The 17,719-nt window shown below is 47.1% G+C and overlaps 1 protein-coding gene and 1 long non-coding RNA gene across 3 annotated transcripts; one reads left to right on the forward strand and one right to left on the reverse strand.

Annotated features, from left to right (window-relative positions):
* Positions 1–247: 247 nt before the first annotated feature.
* PUS1 (pseudouridine synthase 1) lies at positions 248–9,965 on the reverse strand. Of its 2 annotated transcripts, none has more exons than XM_064168579.1 (6): positions 9,825–9,965; positions 9,090–9,314; positions 7,499–7,636; positions 6,717–6,819; positions 5,772–6,469; positions 248–2,259 (listed from the first exon to the last, which is right to left on the reverse strand). In XM_064168579.1, the coding sequence occupies exons 2-6, from the start codon at positions 9,303–9,305 to the stop codon at positions 2,209–2,211; spliced, it is 1,206 nt and encodes a 401-aa protein (XP_064024649.1). In that variant the 5' UTR covers positions 9,306–9,314; positions 9,825–9,965; the 3' UTR covers positions 248–2,208. The 2 variants fall into 2 exon arrangements, with proteins under 2 accessions (XP_064024649.1, XP_064024648.1); XM_064168578.1 differs by lacking the exon at positions 9,825–9,965 and adding an exon at positions 9,650–9,818.
* Positions 9,966–10,129: 164 nt separating this feature from the next.
* On the forward strand, positions 10,130–17,703 carry LOC135188856 (uncharacterized). Its single transcript, XR_010307873.1, has 2 exons — positions 10,130–10,503; positions 17,405–17,703. It is a non-coding gene; the product is annotated as an uncharacterized LOC135188856 (long non-coding RNA).
* Positions 17,704–17,719: the final 16 nt, after the last annotated feature.

Raw genomic sequence — 17,719 nt, forward strand, 5'->3', positions numbered from 1 at the left:
CCGAGCCGCCTCCCGGAGCCCCACGCAGGGTCACCAGTGAAGATGACCCAAACGCATGCACTCGACAGGCTGTGGTCGAACCCAGGGCCTAGTGTGAAGGGCCCACGCTGGGCTTTGTCTTCTGCTTCAGAATTTAAACCGATTCTATATTCATTTTACTTTTTTCATTCATCTCCTGCACTGAAAACGGAGCTGAAACAGCAGATTAATAATCCCCATAAAATAAAAGAGCAGACGTACCCACGAATAAGAAAGACCAGGGGTTTAATTATTACTTTGCTGTTGCCAAGGGCTGTGACTACTTCTTGTTGATTTCTACCCACACACATGTCAATTCCGGGGCCTTTACTGTCAGCAAATTAAGGGTTGGGGTTTCTTTTTAGATTGAAAGAGACAGAAAAATAACCTTATCTGCATCACAGTATGAACCAGCAAGGGAGACAAACGCAAATCTAGATTAAGTCTCTCTCCAGAATACTTGCCACGCTTGCTCCCATGAAATAGAGCAAAGTCTTCACAATTAAATAAAAGGTTTTAATTAAAATCTGGATAAAGAAGAAAATTCCTTTCTAAATTAATTTCTCCAGCAAATAAATTAAATTAATTCCAGAAGGAACTATAAAATCAGAGGCTTTGGCCAGAAACCGTTGAACAAAGGTGCAAAGAGCTGGCTCCTCGTTCCTAGTAACTACCATATTACAAAGCAAGGCTCCACGCAGACCCAGCTAGGGAAGTGTATCAAGCACTTGTACTAGTACTCAAATGTTTGGAGATCTCGTTCCAGCCCTTCCAAGAGTGTTCTACAGGCAGGGAAGACAGAAGGACTGCTATTTTTGTTTTTAATTCCACTACCTCCAAGGACAGCTGCAAACAAGAACCAGAAGTCAAACCACAGTCAGGGAAAAGAAGAGTAGGAACTCCAGAGTATGCAGATCCTCAAAACACAGAAGAATCAAAATCAATTCACAAAGGAAGACAGTCCCCAAACATGTGCTTCCCAGTGCACATATCCCTCTGTCCTGAGCAGCTTGGTGGGAATTGAAGAGTTCACGCACAAAGTGAATGCAGACATGATTAAGGGCCAGAAATCAGCACCATTTCTTTCAACCTTGAAGTGAGCAGATGGCTAGATAATTTCCACCAAACCCTGATATGCTAAACTAGCAGCAACACATTTAGTGATCCACCACAGCCAATGCTAAACTCGTGGCTGCACACTTCGATCTGCAGTCCTAACAGTTAACTTACATCATCTCCTTGTGTCTCAGCTGCAGGAGCATGAAAAGACACCTCAGGAGTCGCCGTCCCTGGAGCTGTTCAAGGCAGGATTGGACGTGGCACTTGGTGCCATGGTCTAGCCTTGAGCTCTGTGGTAAAGGGTTGGACTTGATGATCTATGAGGTCTCTTCCAACCTTGGTGATACTGTGACTCAATTACACACAAAGCTGCAGGTTGACGTTCCAAAGTCTGCCCAAGCATGTGGGCAATACTGTGAGGATGAAGAAGGTCTCATCTTGAAATAGATGGGTCAGTCCACATTCCAAAATTAAGACTTCTCAGCGAGGAAGGAATCATTTCTTTTAGACTTGCAGAGCTTTTGAAAAACACAGCTTTGTTTCAACACCAAAAGAATTCACAGCAGTCAGCATGGTAATGAGTTGCTAACTCATGAGTGTTATTCCACAGGACAGTCACAGATGAAATGGAAAATAAAAGCCTAATGGTGTTTAGAGGTCAGGTTCAGGTGAAGAAAATAGCAAAGTACCAAAAGTTCATGAAGTCACAACTTCATAATAGTAATAACAACTGAAAAAAAAAAGGTGTATTAAAATGTTTTGCCCCATCTTTATGCAGAGATTGTACATAGTTAAAATACTATTTTCCAGGTAAACACATCATTAAAACATAATTCAAAAAGCAATTGAGATATCCTGCATTACAAGGTTCTTTTACAAGGCTTCTTTCTTGTTACCCTATTTTCAAGTATACCAGTCAGGTGAATCAGTCAGTGGTGCAAAAAGCTTCTTGCGCTTTTTTTTACTGCACTCTCTTTCCCACCCAGTTTCTGCTGGGCATCCATCCGGTTCTTGTTCTGCAAGCACACAAACTCTTGCTTTTCTGGATATCTGGATTTAGAAAGGCCACTTTTTTATGTAGACAAAGGGAACTACAGGCTGTAAAGGTTCCATGTCCAGCTGTTTACTGGCTTAGTCGGAATCGTCACCACAACCATCGCTGCCTTCGAGATCGCTGCTGTTCTATAAAGCAAAATGGGAAACAGTTTGTCAGTCATAGAATCAACGAATCAACCAGGTTGGAAGAGACCTCCAAGATCATCCAGTCCAACCTAGCACCCAGCCCTAGCCAGTCAACCAGACCATGGCACTAAGTGCCTCATCCAGACTTTTCTTGAACACCTCCAGGGACAGCGACTCCACCGCCTCCCTGGGCAGCCCATTCCAATGCAAATCACTCTCTCTGTGAAGAACTTTCTCCTAACATCCAGCCTATACTTCCCCCAGCACAACTTGAGACTGTGTCCCCTTGTTTTATTGGTGGTCTACAGACTGACCTAAACCAAAGACACTGACTTGCAGCTTCTCCAGAAGTGTGAGAAAACATGGCTGGGACCCAACTTCATGTCTTAGACTCATCTACTGCAACAAATCTGTGGTGGTCAATGATGCTTCTTGGAGCATAAAACTTGTAGATTGGATTACACTTCCCAGCAGAAGAAATTTCTTCTCTTTTATAATTGCATGAGTACAACCTGCAGTATGTGGGAAAGCTAAATGTGGGAGAATAGCATGAAATGATGATGTTTAAAATAAATGCAGATGAGACAAGTTAATGTTTATTTTTTTCCCATGCAAGTCCTTCAAAAGTTAAGTTTGTTACATTGTCTAAAGCCAGATTTGAGAATTGCATTTGTCTGCTGCAGAGAATGTGTGTCCAAACTGCAGCAGAGATACGCAAGGGCTTACTAATACTTAGAAATCATAGAATCAACCAGGTTGGAAGTGACCTCCAAGATCATCCAGTCCAACCTATCACCCAGCCCTAACCAGTCAACTAGACCACGGCACTAAGTGCCTCAGCCAGGCTTTGCTTGAAGACCTCCAGGGACAGAGACTCCACCACCTCCCTGGGCAGCCCATTCCAATGCCAATCACTCTCTCTGGCAACAACTTCCTCCTAACATCCAGCCTAGACCTCTCCCGGTACACCTTGAGACTGTGTCCCCTTGTTCTGTTGCTGGTTGTCTGGCAGAAGAGACCAACTGCCACCTGGCTACAGCCTCCCTGCAGGTAGTTGTAGACAGCAATGAGGTCTGCCCTGAGCTCCCTCTTCTCCAGGCTAAACAACCCCAGCTCCTTCAGTGGAAATACTACAAATGTTAGCAACTTACAAGGAAACTGAGTCTGAATTCTTAACTGGGAGTCACTCCTTCAAGAGTGAGTCACAGCATGACAAATTCAGGGGAGTTACTGATTTTTCTGAAGCAAGTATTTTGAGGCATATGATTGGCATCAGAGGATTTTATAAAGAAAGGCTGACATGGCAACACATCTGCAGTTACTCCTGTTATTCCTCACTGCCACTTGCTGAAAACATATAAACCTCCAAATCCCTGGAATTTAACACTGACACTTTAATATCTATGACAAAACACATTCTGAAAGACTTAGACAGTTGTCTTCATAGCAGCAAGCACAGCTCATTGAAGTGCAAACAGCCTGCACAATCTCAAAGAAGTCTGTCAGATCATCCCTTATTTATCCTTCTCTAGACAGCCTGTGCTAACTGCAATGCCAAAACTGTATGTGGTCGAGTTTATCTAAAGCAAGCAGACCTGCCTCCTGCCAGCAACTCATCTGTGAATTTGAACCTGTCAGCAGTGCATCCTGTCAGCATCATCATCAAGACCCTTGATCCAGGTAAGGACTCTGCACCACATGGTCCCATTGGGTCCCATTTAACCACGCTAATGTGGCATTTGTCATAACCTCCTGTCACAAATGTCTTCATACAGCATTATCTTCAGGAAAAAAAATGAAACAAAAGCAGTTACCACAAGTACAAAAATAACCCTGAGAAATTTCTGGTATCTTGCTTACACTATTCAATGAGGCTGTAAATCTTATTTGATGTGTTGAATCTTTCTCATGCTCAAAAAATGGCAGAGACAGGAGTAAACCTAATGTTCTTCAGAGTGAGATCATTATCTACACAAAATAAAGTTAATTTAAGGACTCTATTAAGTGAAAAATGTCACTATTTTCTCCTGACCTGTACTACACTGAAGTTTTAGCCCTGTCTTTAATTTGCCCCTCAAAGATTTACCAGCCCTCTGACTAAGAAAATGTGAATTTCATACAGAAGCATAAGGTACCTTTAGGTCACCACATCCAATGCCCCACTCAGGCAGGGCTTAGAATCATAGAATGTCAGGGTTGGAAGGGACCACAAGGATCATCTAGTCCCAACCCTCCCTGCCATGCCCCGGGACACCCCACTCTAGATCAGGCTGGCCAGAACCTCATCCAGCCTGGCCTTAAACACCTCCACGGATGAGGCTTCCACCACCTCCCTGTGGTGGTGAAACCATTCCAAGGTTTCACCGCTCTTATGCTGAAGAACTTCCTCCTCACATCCAATCTGAATCTCCCCACCTCCAGCTTTGCTCCATTCCCCCTAGCACTGTCACTCCCTAATATCCCAAGAAGTCCTTCCCTAGCTTTTTTGCAGGTCCCCTTCAGATACTCAAAGGCCACAATAAGCTCACCTGGGAGCCTCCTCTTCTCCAGACTGCACAGCCCCTACTCTTTCAGTCTGTCCTCACAGCAGAGCTGCTCCAGCCCTCTGAGCATCCTCATGGCCCTTCTCTGGACATGCTCCAGCACATCCACATCCTTCTTGTAATGGGGGCTCCAGAACTGGGTGCGGTGTTTTCTTGCTGCAGAGTCTGATCAAGCTGATCAGGGACTTGCCCAGTCAAACACTGTTGTATTTTAAGTCACACCAGTGGTTGTCAAGAAATGCTTTGTGAAACTGACTAGAGCTTCCTCATGTGGTTTCCAACCTACCCCTACCATGCCCCAAATTATCTTTCCACTCTATTCTTGTGAGGCTTATTCTACATTTTGAGCAGGAAAAAAAATATTCTTTAACCTAAACTCTAATTTTCTTTTGGTTAGAAATGTACTCTACACCTTTGTTTTACTCCAATTTGTACCAATGTCTGATAGCAGTTCCTGTTGTCAGAAATCAGATACTGCACTATCTCCTTTCACTCAGTAGCTGTTCTGATGACCCATCCTGAGCTCATGACAGATTTACTTTAAGAAGGTGGTCCTAAATTTCCCTGACTGCAAACCATATCTAATGATCAGGGCATCACACAAATTGTGAATTAGCCCCAAACCAGAGAATACAAAGAGCCAGCAGTTATTTAAAGAGAAATTGTCAACCTGGAAACTAGCCTCTGGGAGAGCTTCACAACAGCAAAGGCTGGTAATGTGTCTGCAATTCCTGCTTCATGCTTTTGATTCTGCCAACTGGCCTGTGCTTGAAAGAATTCCTTCCTCCCTCCTTCAACTGCCCCATGCACAGCCCTGTGAAAACAGCACCTCGTGTAGTTCATTCCACTATCATCAAGTGCATAAAGATGGAAAATAACACAATGGCATATTCACAGACAAGCAAAAGTGTTACCAAGGAAAGAGCTGTTCCACCACGAGTTTGACAAAATCCCAATTTCCATGATTACCTTGGCATTTTTGTTGTTAACCTGCATTTCACCAGCAGACGAGTTGAAGTCGTGGATGGAGAGGGTGTTTAGCCAGTTTGCCATGGATTTCTCCTCCTTTTCTGTGTTGATAATGGTAGGGTAAATATACTGCTCTTTGAAAACAGCAATCTTCTCCTCCTCCTGTGCCCACTCCAGCGGCTCGTGCAGCCCATCGTTCCCAAAACGCCGGTTGTACTTTTCAAAGTGGACTCTTTCCAGCACCAGCCCGAGGCCAGGGGCCTTGGGGACATCTACTTTCTCCTCTCCCCAGCTGCGCTCTATGATGGACTCAGCAGCATAGCCCTTCACAATAGCTATCACCAGCCCAATCATCTTCCTTATCTGGTGCATCATGAAACTCTGACCTTTCACTTTGATCACAGCAAATTCCATGTTTTCCCTCACAAAGGGCTCTCCGCAGTACATCTCCATGATGTACCGCTTGGCGCTGGGGTCCCTGGGTCCCTTCTGGGATGTGAAGTTGTGGAAGTTGTGTGTTCCTTTATAGCATGCAAGCAGTTTATTGACTCTTTCAAGGGTCTCTCTGTCCAGTCGATAAAGCTCTTCTTGCACATTGTGGTCTTTATGGGCAAAGGCAAATGTTGGCAGCATGTAAGAGTAGGTTCTGGCATCGCATTTGTTCTTGGAATTGAATCCCCCAGTGACTCTCTTCAGACCTTGGTTTAAAAATGACATTAGGTTTTTGAATCAGTAGGTTGCAACCATTCTTGTGCTCTCACCCCTACCAACAGGAATAAGTAAAGCACATCAAAAGACCATTTTGTTTTCAAACTAACAGAAATATCTGGATGTATGTTAAACCAAAACTGCTTATGAGCAAAATCAGGATGGTAAGGGAAAGACTTCATGCAGGAGAAAGCTCCTGTTTGAAAACTTTTTCTCTGCCCATTCCAGTCTCCTTACCCAGAATTCTGATGTGAGAAGGAAGATGGTTATTGATCTTTTCTAAGATGTCATCTATTAGCCTGACCTTTAGCGACACAATCTGTCCAGCTGCAGACACACCCTATAAAAACCACAGAACACACAAACACACAATTATGTACCTTGGAAGCTCTGGGGTAGCACTTGTAGAACTGAAATAGCTGAAGAACAAGTTTATTCCTTTTTCACACTGGTCATATCAGGCTGAAGTGAGGCAAAGGCAAGGCCACAGGCAGAAATCCAAGGCAGAGTACTCCTGGGAGACCTGCTGGGGCTGCATAGCCATAGCACCCCTTGGCAGCCTCAGAGAGCAGAACATGGCACTCCCTTCCATGACATCTCACTGCGTTTGACTGCTCTTAAGTAAAGCACCAACAGAAATTACTTATATGCAAGATTAGCCATGAACTCAGTCCAGACTTAGACCTCCGCTGCAACAGACTTGAAAGCAATGAGATGCAGCACATCAACTAGACAGCAACAGTGAGAAGAAGGAGCAGCAGGTTAGCAGGATGAAACAGAGGAATGTGACAGAAACAAAGTTTAGGTATGAAGCATCAGCTTCACAAACACCATCTAAGCAAAATCCTGCACTTCCTAAATATTTGCTTAAGATTAGCAGTGAGTGAAAGGAGAAGTTCCAAGCAACATTGTCTGTGTCTGCTAGAGGATCTCACTCTAGACAATGCTGTACTAGTCAATCCCAGTAGCGCTGGCAGGGGTACAAGAGTTTATGAGAGCACAGGCACTAACCAAGGTACCTTATCTGTTCGAGCACAGCGCTGAAAAGACATTTTCTTCATATCTTCCCCATGGTTTTCTGGAATGCAGCCTGACTGAACAAGGGCTGACACTAAGTCATCTTCAATTGTCTTGAACTGTGATGCTCCCACGTTTCTCTTAAAGAAGACAGATAGCAAAAGTAATAGAAAAAGCAGTAATAATTGGGTAACTGAAGGTGGTAACAAATTTGTTTATCAAATATTGTTTGGAAATGTTTTAGAAGTCCACCCCTTTATAGTCCAAAAAGCACTGCCACTCTCTAACAAAACTTACTATTCTCTATCAGACTGCTTATCAAGCTTTTACACTCCAATTTACTTTTGGCTGTTATTGTAAGTAAAGGATGATTTCTAATTTCACTTATACAATGGAGCTTTTTGATGATTCCTTCATCTGCATGAAACAGCACTCATGAAATAACAATGCCTGCTAGTTAACAGCTGCTGCTCCACATCCGGCCTCCACAAAGTCTGTTTCTAGAATTAGATTGGGGTTGCTGTGCTCAGTTCACCTGAGCTACTGTATAATAGGTTTCTCCAGTGACTTCTGCACAATGCCATGTGTGTAAGGTTGCAGAGCACACACTCCATACATGTCATTCCATTAAGAGAGCAGTAAAGTTGGAAAGCACTTACACAATGTGCCCACAAACATAGGGTTTACTGCTGTTGAACAAATCTTCTTTGCCGCATAAGCACGAAAGATTCCCTTCCGTGTCTGCATGCAATCTTATCAGTTATCCCGGGGAGCTTTTGAAGTACACCTCAAGACTGTGCATGAAGCCTGCAGTACGCTGAGTGGACCAGCAGAGGGAGCAAGATCATCCCCTGCTGCCAGTACTGGGTGCCACAAGCAGGTCTGCTGCTGGGGCACTGCTCAACTGCTGCAGTAACGAAGCAACATCCCCTTCCTCCCACATGCAAACACAATAGCCTTGCAAGAGTTTTCCTGGTTTTGAACTACTACAAGCCACCCCATTAGACTGCCTCAGAAAAAAGAAGAATTTAAAATGTCTTCAAGTGCAGATAACCTTTCTGTAGGGACATTAATCACAGTATCACAGTATCACAGTATCACCAAGGTTGGAAGATTAACGCTCAAAATAAAAGTCTTTCATTCAAACCCACAGCTCAACTCACAGTAATCTGCATGTAGTAAGACAACTTCAGGCCTAACCCGTAAGAACCTTAGCCAATGGCTTTGAAATGTAAAGCTTCAACTAGAAGCTGCAGCACTGGTCAGAAGGGGATCACTGGACAGCATCTCAGATTTTGACAGAACTGCAGTAGCCATAATTCAGTCACAAGAGCCTTGTCTGCAGCAGCTTGTGAAGGATCATTTTCTAATGATCTATACTGAAGGCAGACACACTAGAATCACCAAATATCTGAGATGTACAATTGACTATTTTTATCCAAGTTACTACCAAGCCATTTGAATACAGGCCTGCAGTGTTCCTGCCCCACCTTTTCAAGCTGCAACTTCTTCACTCCTCATTAATTGAGACTACAGCTATGAATCTAGAATAAATACATAAACCAGGCCATGATATTTTGCCAAGCCACATACTTGCATCCCATGGTAGCCTTTCCCTGAGTATGCCATCAACAACACGATCTTCCTTTTGGGTGACTTTTTATTCTGATCCTCTGAATCTTCCTCATCTGCACCTGTCTTCAACCTTTTGTTTTGATGCCCGTTTTCTTCCAGCCTTTCAACCACCGCACTGCTGCTGTTCGCTCTCTTTGTCTGGCTGGCAACTGCTGCCCTCAGATCCTCAGCCATTGTGAAAACCTGCGAGGTACAGAACGGCAGAGAGGACTCAACAATGAGTAAGGCAAAAAGCGACAACTCCACCCCTGAGGCAGCAGAATGGGGGACCCTGGGGTGTTTAATAGGAAGCAGAAACGGCGGCTCCCTCCTAGGCCGTGTCCTCTCCTAAGGCTGCCGCCGCTCACTGGAGGAGAAGGAAAGCAGGGCCTGCACAGCCTGGAATGCACTGCAGCCCGGTGGGCCGGCCGGGAAGCCCGCTAGGTGTAGGAAGGGGCGAGCCGAGGCAGTTGCCCCCGCGGCCTGCCTAGCCTCTCCCACCTCCCCAACGCGAGCGGCAGAGCCCGGCGTGTACGCACTCTGCGCAGCCGGCTCCGGGGCCCGCCGCATGCCGCGCTCCCCTGGGCGGAGAGGCCGCAGCTTAGAACCCTCAGTCCCCACCGCAGCCGCAGCATCGTCCCCGAGGGTCCTCCGAGCGGAGCGGGACAGACCGCGGCCGCCTCAGCCCCGGCCCCGGCCTCCGCCGCCACTTACGCGGGCGCTGCGGAGCCGGAGAGACACGTGCCGGCCTACGGCAGCCGCGCAGGGACACGGCGGAACGCGCTGCGGGGCGGCGCCGCGCGGAGGGGTGGCGCTGAGGCTGCGCTCAGGCCGAGCGGTGCCCGAGACCCGCGGGTTAGGAGGTGCCTGCTGTGCTTCCCCGCACGAGGGTGGAGATCCTCGCCGTAAGGGCGCCCGAAGGGCCGCGGATGGGGCAGAGCATTCCTTTAAGGGTTCGCGCCTGTGTCTTAACCCGGTCCTTTGGGCCCCGGCCTTGGGGCAGGACAGGCCCTGCCGGGGACACCGGCTAGGCAGCAGATCTTCCCGTGAGCTGTGGGAAGGGATGGCACGGTGATCCGGCTCTGCTCGGGGCTTGCCAGCCGACGGATAGGCGCTGGAGCTCTGTGGCTCGGGCTGTCTCCTAGTGCTCGGGGGCACCGGGCAGGGACACTGCGCACAGCGGCTCCCGGGAGCCAGCACACGCAGGGAGCTGTCACGTTGTTACATGAAGCGAGAGCAGAGAGGCGGCAAGCCAAGGATCGCATCCCTCTGGTAAATACGAACAGTGTAGCTGAAGCAGCCTGTTCTTCCCTTACAAAAACTGGCGCTGCCGACAGCACTGCAGCCACAGCGAAGCGAGGACAGAAGTGGAAGGACGTACGGCGCAACACAGGTCTGTCGTTAGAAACTCATGCTTCCCACAGGGGTGCAGCATTGGTCCCTGTCCCCTCCTTTCCACGCAGCTTCTGCTTGTGCCGTTGCCAAGCAGAGGCACCTGCGGTTTGGTTTTCCTATCGGGATTTCCTCCGGCCAGCTTCTCAAGCAGCCATTGTGCTCATGTCTCCTGCAGAGAGCTCTCCCTCTGGTGATGCACTTCATGGGAAGCTAAGCACAATAGGCAATCTTGTCAGGCAGCAGCATCTACCTCCCAAGAAGCCAAAGGCACCTGGAAACTTCTTTCTTGTGCTGTGAGCTTCAGTGCTGTATAGGATGGAGCTAGCCAGACAGGACATGAGTGCCTGGCCCGCTGTGAGATTAGAGTAAGAGAGCTCCATTTATTCATTCAGATGGACAGTGGAAGGGTAGACGTTTCCAAGCAGCCCAGATTATCAAGCACAGCTTTGTTGTTTCTGCTAATATGGGGAAGAAATGCAGCACGTCCTTTTTTGAACTGACACTTAGGAGTTATTTCAGTAGTGGAATGGGGCAAGGGGAAGATTTATCACACAGTCTCAGCTGCACTTTGTTTAGAGAAGTGATAAAGGATCGCCTGTCACAGAGCAGCGCTGCTGCTGAGCGAAATGGGAATGCAGATTCCTCTATCTCTTCAACCAGGGTGTCTGGATCTTTTTGCTTCATTTCCATGGGAAATGAAGATGGTGTAGTCACCCTGCCTGGCTGTCCACCACCAACACTTCCACCTCCCTCCCTGCTGTCATGTCTGAATTTGGCTCATTTCAGCTAAAGCTGAGAGAGTGAAGAAGGTCCCAGCTGATACAGATGAGAGGAAGGCTTACACAGATATCCCCCGAGGGAAAAGCCTTCAGCATTCCAGTCCTTTACCCCTTCCACGAGCAGCAAGGGAGCTTCAAAGCAAGCAGCACAAGCTCTGCACTCAAACAGCTGGGGCATGCAGTGCCTTTTTCTTTTCAATTTTAGCTGCAAACAGGTAGCTACCAAAGGCAAGGACAAATTAAAGTGACTTGCCAGAGTTGCTGCTGTCAGTTCTGTGGGAATCAGCCCTGGGAGGACACACAGCCTCAAAGATGTGTATCTCAAGGCAAAAGGTACCAGAGATATGGCTGCATATTCTGCTGTGGAGCAGGAGCTCCAGTTGAGCAGATCTCCATGTGGGATCTGCAAAGCCAGCTCCCTTGCTTGGATTGGATTTGCAATGCACAGTGAGCACCCAACATCTTCAGGAGCTGAAGTAATAAGGGTGTCATTCCCCTCACACAGAGCCAGGATTAGGTTGGACTGGATGATCTTGGAGGTCTCTTCCAACCTGGTTGATTCTATGATTGTATCACAGGGTTCCCTGCTGTTTGTGTGAGGACCAGAACATTCCACGTGTGTTTGATGGGACTGGTGAAATGATGCTGGATGGCACAGGTTTGGCCTTAAGTGAGAGCACTGCCATCAAGTTTGCTTAGCAGTGAAATCAGCCTTGGAAAATCTCTCTAGGCATGAGTGCAGATGGGGAGCAGAAGAGGTGTGGGAAGGGGGTTCAGGCACAGCCACCTTCTGAGACATAGTAATTCTGGTTTCCTAATGACATTGGTATCAATCCTTGCTCAAAACTAGCACATAAGAGTTTCAGAGCTTCTCTGGGGCAGTTTCTGGTTGCATCAGCAACAGAGAGCAAATGCTGAGAAGCAAAGCCACCAGCTCCACATGCTGTGGGTCTGCAGTGTGTTGCTTGGTGCACTGCGAACTTGGGAATGAATTTCTGGGGAGTTGACTCTTCTTGCACCACATCTTTGGATCTGAGCCACCTTGTGGACAGACCCAGTCATGCTGTGTGTCCAGCTCCCAGGGATCTCCAGTAGTATTATCTGGGTCTTAGTGAGGGCCCATGAAGAGCAACCATGAACAGGTGGATGCTCACCTTCTGCCTGCAGTAAGGGCACAAGCTGTGCTTGATAGGACCTGCTCAGGCTCCCTCTTAGAAATAAAGCACATTAAATGATGTCTGAAAGCATCCAAATCCCTTGCCAGGTTTCAGCTCCCAGAAGGGGCATTGGCTCTGACTCCATTGTCCCCAAAAATGCCTTTCTTAGAGCAGAAACATCCCAGGGAAGTTTGTATCCCTGCACTACGTGCCATTCCACATCCAGGGAATGGCACCCACCAGCAGCACTGCATTGATGGTAACAAATTTAAATGAAGCCAGCTGCTAGGATTTGGCTGCAGAGCCTTAGCTCCTGCCCTGCAGAGCCTGGGTGGCACATTGCCTCCCTGCCATGCAGCCCTTCCTCTCCTCCAGCAAAACCCTTTGAGCCATCTTGCACTGATCATTGGCTCAGGTGAGCAGGACCATCAGCCAGGACACAGGAGTGTGCTGATGCAAGAGGGGAAGGCAATGTCAGGTGAAAGAGTGCAGAGCTAAAATATGCTGTGAAGGAGTTAACTCCTCACAAAACAAAGCTGGTAACCAGAAGTGGAATACTTCATCCTTGTATTGCTTTGGTTCAACACACCCACCCCTTTATTCCTACTTCCTTGATGTCACTAAGCCACCTCTGATCTTTCAGAGTTGAATGAGCACGTTTTTGCTGACGTACTTACCAACAACTAAATATAAACTGTGGGAAGGAAGCCAAATGCCCTGGAAGAATTGCTTGGGTTTGCTTTCTCCTAGAATCAACATCAGCATAACCTCACTGCCAACCTCTAGAAAGTTGTGCAATTTTCATTGGTGCTTTTACACTGCTCAAGGCCTCATGCTTTAGTGCTTTTAGAAGGGACTGTTTATTTCTGTTGTCCTTGACATCTTCCCAGCTAGCACTTTCCTCTCTTTGCTCTGCTGCCAATGAAAGAGTCCCATGGATTCAGGTGAGTATTTTCTTACCCACATGGGACACACTGGGCTTCATCTTTCATTTGGCTACAGGTTTTCCATCTGAACCTTTAAACTTCTTCACAGGCATCTTCAAACAAAACCCTTCCTTCCCTCTCAGCATCAGAAACTTAAGTTCTTTACCACAATTCCAGGGAATAAACACAAGAGGGTTTTCCACAAAAAGGGGGCTTTACAGATTAAAACCCACCAAAAAAAACCAACAAACCCAAACCAAAAAACAACCCACCAAACCCCAACCACCCCCCCCAAGAATCCAGATATGCTGAGCTGCCAGCCCTCAAGACACAACAGCATTTACATTTAGCTCTTGCCAGCTGTCCAGAGGCTGCCATAGGCTCTTGCCTAGTGTGTACCATCAGGATGTTTTCACTGCATTTAAGGGCAGCCACCTTTAAGGGCAATAAAGCTGGTGAAGAGTCTGAAGAACAGGTCTTGTGAGGAGCAGCTGAGGGGACTGAGGTTGTTTAGATTGGAGAAAAAGAGGCTGAAGGGAGAGACCTCATTGCTCTCTACAACTCCCTGAAAAGAGACTGGAGCCAGGCAGGGGTCAGTCTCATCTCCTCTAGTAGCCAGCGAGAGGAGGAGAGGAAATAGTCTCAAGTTGCACCAAGGGTGGTTTAGGTTGGAGATACCAGAAGAACATTAACTGAAAGGGTTCTCAAATGCTGGAACAGGCTTGCCAGGGAGGTGATTGAATTCCTGTCCCTGGAGGGGTTTCAGAGATGCAGATGTGGTGCTGAGGACCATAGTTTAGCACTGGATTTTACTGGAGAATGGCTGGACTCCATGATCTTTTCCAGCTAAAATGATTCTGTCCTAATTGCAGCTTCTCAGTGTGGCTCCCAACACTGCTGCCACTGCAGTGAGGCAACTGTGCAGGGAGAGGGAAGCAAGTCTGCTTGTGCCCAAGTCAGCATCAGTGACAAGCGAGCAGAGCCCAGTGTTCCAGGCAGGACTGTTCTCACGGAGCCAACACGTGGTGTCCAGCTCGCTGTGGTGGGAAAGGCAGGGGGACAGGAAACAGGAATTATAAATAGAGTTGAGCAAGATAAAAAACAATTCCAGCTCACAGTGAGTTCAGTTTGCAACAGGGTAGGGTCTTTCCTTACGCAGCCAGAGCGGAGGCCCATAGCTGTGTGGGGTGGTGCTGAGTCACACAGGGGCTGTCGGGCAGCGCTGTCCCCAGGGATGCTCATGGCCAACAACAACATGCACGGGGCCAGCAAGTGGAGTTTTGAGAAACGTTAGGTGGAATGGTGGTATTGAGCTCCTGAAAGTTAACACCTTCCTTGCTGAAGCTGCTCCAAGAGTGGAAGGACTGGACTAAGTAGTTTAGGACAACTCTCAGCACCTGAGACGCAGAACTTAGCTTTCCATCCAGCAGAGCGTGGACTCCAAGTGTGTCTTGCAAGCAGAATCATGACAAAAGGGGACCTAGAAGAAGGCTGGGAAGGGACTGTTTAGAAGGGCTTATAGCAATAAAGCCAAGGGACAATGGTTTTAAACTGGAGCAGAGTAGATTTAGGTTGGACAGTAGGTTCACAGTGAGAGTAGTGAAATAACTACAACTAGTTGCCCAGAGATGCAGTTGAGGCCCCAGCTCTGTAGACATTCAAGGTGGGGCCCTGAGCAACCTGTGCCTTCCAACCCAGTGCATCGGGTGACTCTATGAAGTGCCCACAGCACCCTTACACTTTCTGTCATGTTCAGTGACTTCTTGTGTAGGAAGAGCAGGCACAAGAAAGCAAAGCCACCAGCCACTCTGGTCAAATTAAAACTACAGGCCTGCCAAGAAAATATCTAATCTGAATTAAAAATACCCAAACCCTACCATATCACTCACACTTCATCTTGAACTATCTCTCTTGTAGAGCAACAAGTTTCCTGATTCTATTGATAAGCACAAGGTGAAGTTTAAAATAATGGATAAAAAAGTCTCACAAAAGCACCACCACAAACCTGCCCCCTGTCCACGTGTCCATCAGACCTCCCTGCTGCAGCTCCTCTGTGTGGACAGCCGAAGAATGCACAGCTCCAACAGGCTGATCTTGCAAACACTGAAACATGAGGGAAATTTAAGTGGAGGGTAAAGAGTCTGCCATCAGCTCCTGGCTCTTTTAAAAGCAGCAAGAAGAGAGCACAGCCAGGTGTCATAGGGACAGGTGAAGCAGTGCCTACAGCTCCCACCAGGAAACTGGCTTCAACTTCTCTAAACTGAAGCTTTCTCTGTGGATTTCACAGAATCACAGAATCAAAGTTGGAAGGGACCACAAGGATCTAGTTCCAACTCCCCTGCCATGGGCAAGGACACTCGTACCCTCAATTAGGCTGCCCAGAGCCCAATCCAGCCTGGCCTTAAACACCTCCAGGAACAGGGCCTCAACCACCTCCCTGGGCAACCCAATACAGCCTCTCACCACTCTCATGCTCAACAACTTCCTCCTCAAGTCCACCCTGAACCTCCCCATCTCCAGCTTTGCTCCATTCCCTCTAGTCCTGTCTCTCCCTGATAGCCTAAAAAGTCCCTCCCCAGCTTTTTTGTAGGCCCCCTTTAGATCCTGTAAGGCCACAAGAAGGTCACCTGGGAGCCTCCTCTTCTGCAGACTGAACAGCCCCAACTCTTTCAGTCTGTCCTCACAGGAGAGCTGCTCCAGCCCCTTAGGGCAGCGTAGCTTGTTCTGTCCCATGCTTCACCCTCTGTGAAGAGGGATTAAGAGCATTTTGTCACCTGAAAGTTACAGCTGGCAGAAGAACCAAACACATGAAGTATCTTAACTTGGACAGTGCACTAAGCAGAATGACCAAGTACAGGCCACTAACAATTTCAAATCGATTTTATTCTCTTAAATTGGTGGTGTACAATTTAAAGCCCCCCCCCCCCAAAAAAAAGTCACACAAAAACACAAATAAAAAAAAAATGTCGACAAAGTATCAAGCATTACCTTATAAAGAACAACATCAACATCATCATCATCCTCTCTCACAAACCTGAAGATCCATGTTTATCAGACTGAGGTTTCTTGAAATCTCTTACAAGACGCTAGACACGAGTGCTGCAACAGTAACAAAGCCATGACAACAGCAGGACTACATCAGCAACTTCAACAAGGTTGGGGAGTTAAGCTTTTGGGGTCTTGTCTCTTTGTTGTTTTTTCTTTGCATATCTTATTGTCTACAAAGCAATAAATACTTCTCACCAAAAAGAAAAACCAACCAACCAACCAACCAACCTGGTTTCACACTACATGCAGTTAGATAAAAGAAGAAAGTCACCAAAGTGATGGTAAAGTAAATCTCCTGTCTGATTTTTCCTCCTTTTTTTTTTTTGTCTCCCACCCTCCTGTTTTGTTTTGTTGGTTTTTTTTTTTTTTGGGGGGGGGGATTATTTTTTTGTGTCTTTTTTTCTCTTTTTATTTCAAGCACAGTGGCTAAGTTTCAAGTATTGAGAGCAAACATATATGCACGTTTGTGTTTGTGTGTGTATCCACATACCTCTGCACACATACACACACACCCCCCCCCCCCCTCCTTGCATGTATATACACAAACACAGACATATATATTGGTTGTAGGTCTGTAAACCACCACTTTTTGGAGCAATAGAGACTTTTATACATTGAATGTGGACAGCTTTGATACATTCAAGTAATGAAGTACAGCCAGAAGGTTAGTGCTGAGCTTGCCACACACGGGGGGATCCAGACAACTGCGGCAGGGATGTGGATCCTGGGCTCTGCTCTTCAGCAGGAGGCTCTGAGGGTGAGGGGGATGCTGGGAAGGCTCGGGGTTCTAGCAGGGTCTGTATTGCAGAGTCAGTCCTGGCTTAGTGCTTCCCTGCTGCCTCCTGCTGTCCTGCTCCTGCCTGCGGTGTAGCCCTTTGCAGAACTGGCAAAAGCCGCCTGGGAGCAGTCTGTGTCTCCTCAGCATTTCTGTCCGCAGGCTGGGGGGGCTTGGTTGGTTCATTTTGTCTTTTTGTCTTTTTTTTCCCCAGGCACAAGCACAAACAGCCACAGCAGCAGCAAGCTGTGATGCACGGTGTGACAGCAGCCCAATACTGAAGCATTTGGGAAAGCTGCACCTGAACTTCCCTGGCTGGGGCAACTGAAAAGATCTTTGACTCTTCTCTATTGGCATTCCTGCTCCATAATCAGAAGCACTCCCATTGCCAAAGATGATGCCAGCTCCAAAGTCAATTAATTTGCTCCTGAAACCCTTGTAAAGCATCCCACTGAACTGTGCCAATGTCAAGAGGAAAAAAAAAAGGTAAAATAAAAAGCAGTGAGGACTTAACCACCGTGTACAAATT

The sequence above is a fragment of the Pogoniulus pusillus genome, chromosome 30, assembly GCF_015220805.1.
Source record: "Pogoniulus pusillus isolate bPogPus1 chromosome 30, bPogPus1.pri, whole genome shotgun sequence".
NCBI lineage: Eukaryota > Metazoa > Chordata > Aves > Piciformes > Lybiidae > Pogoniulus > Pogoniulus pusillus.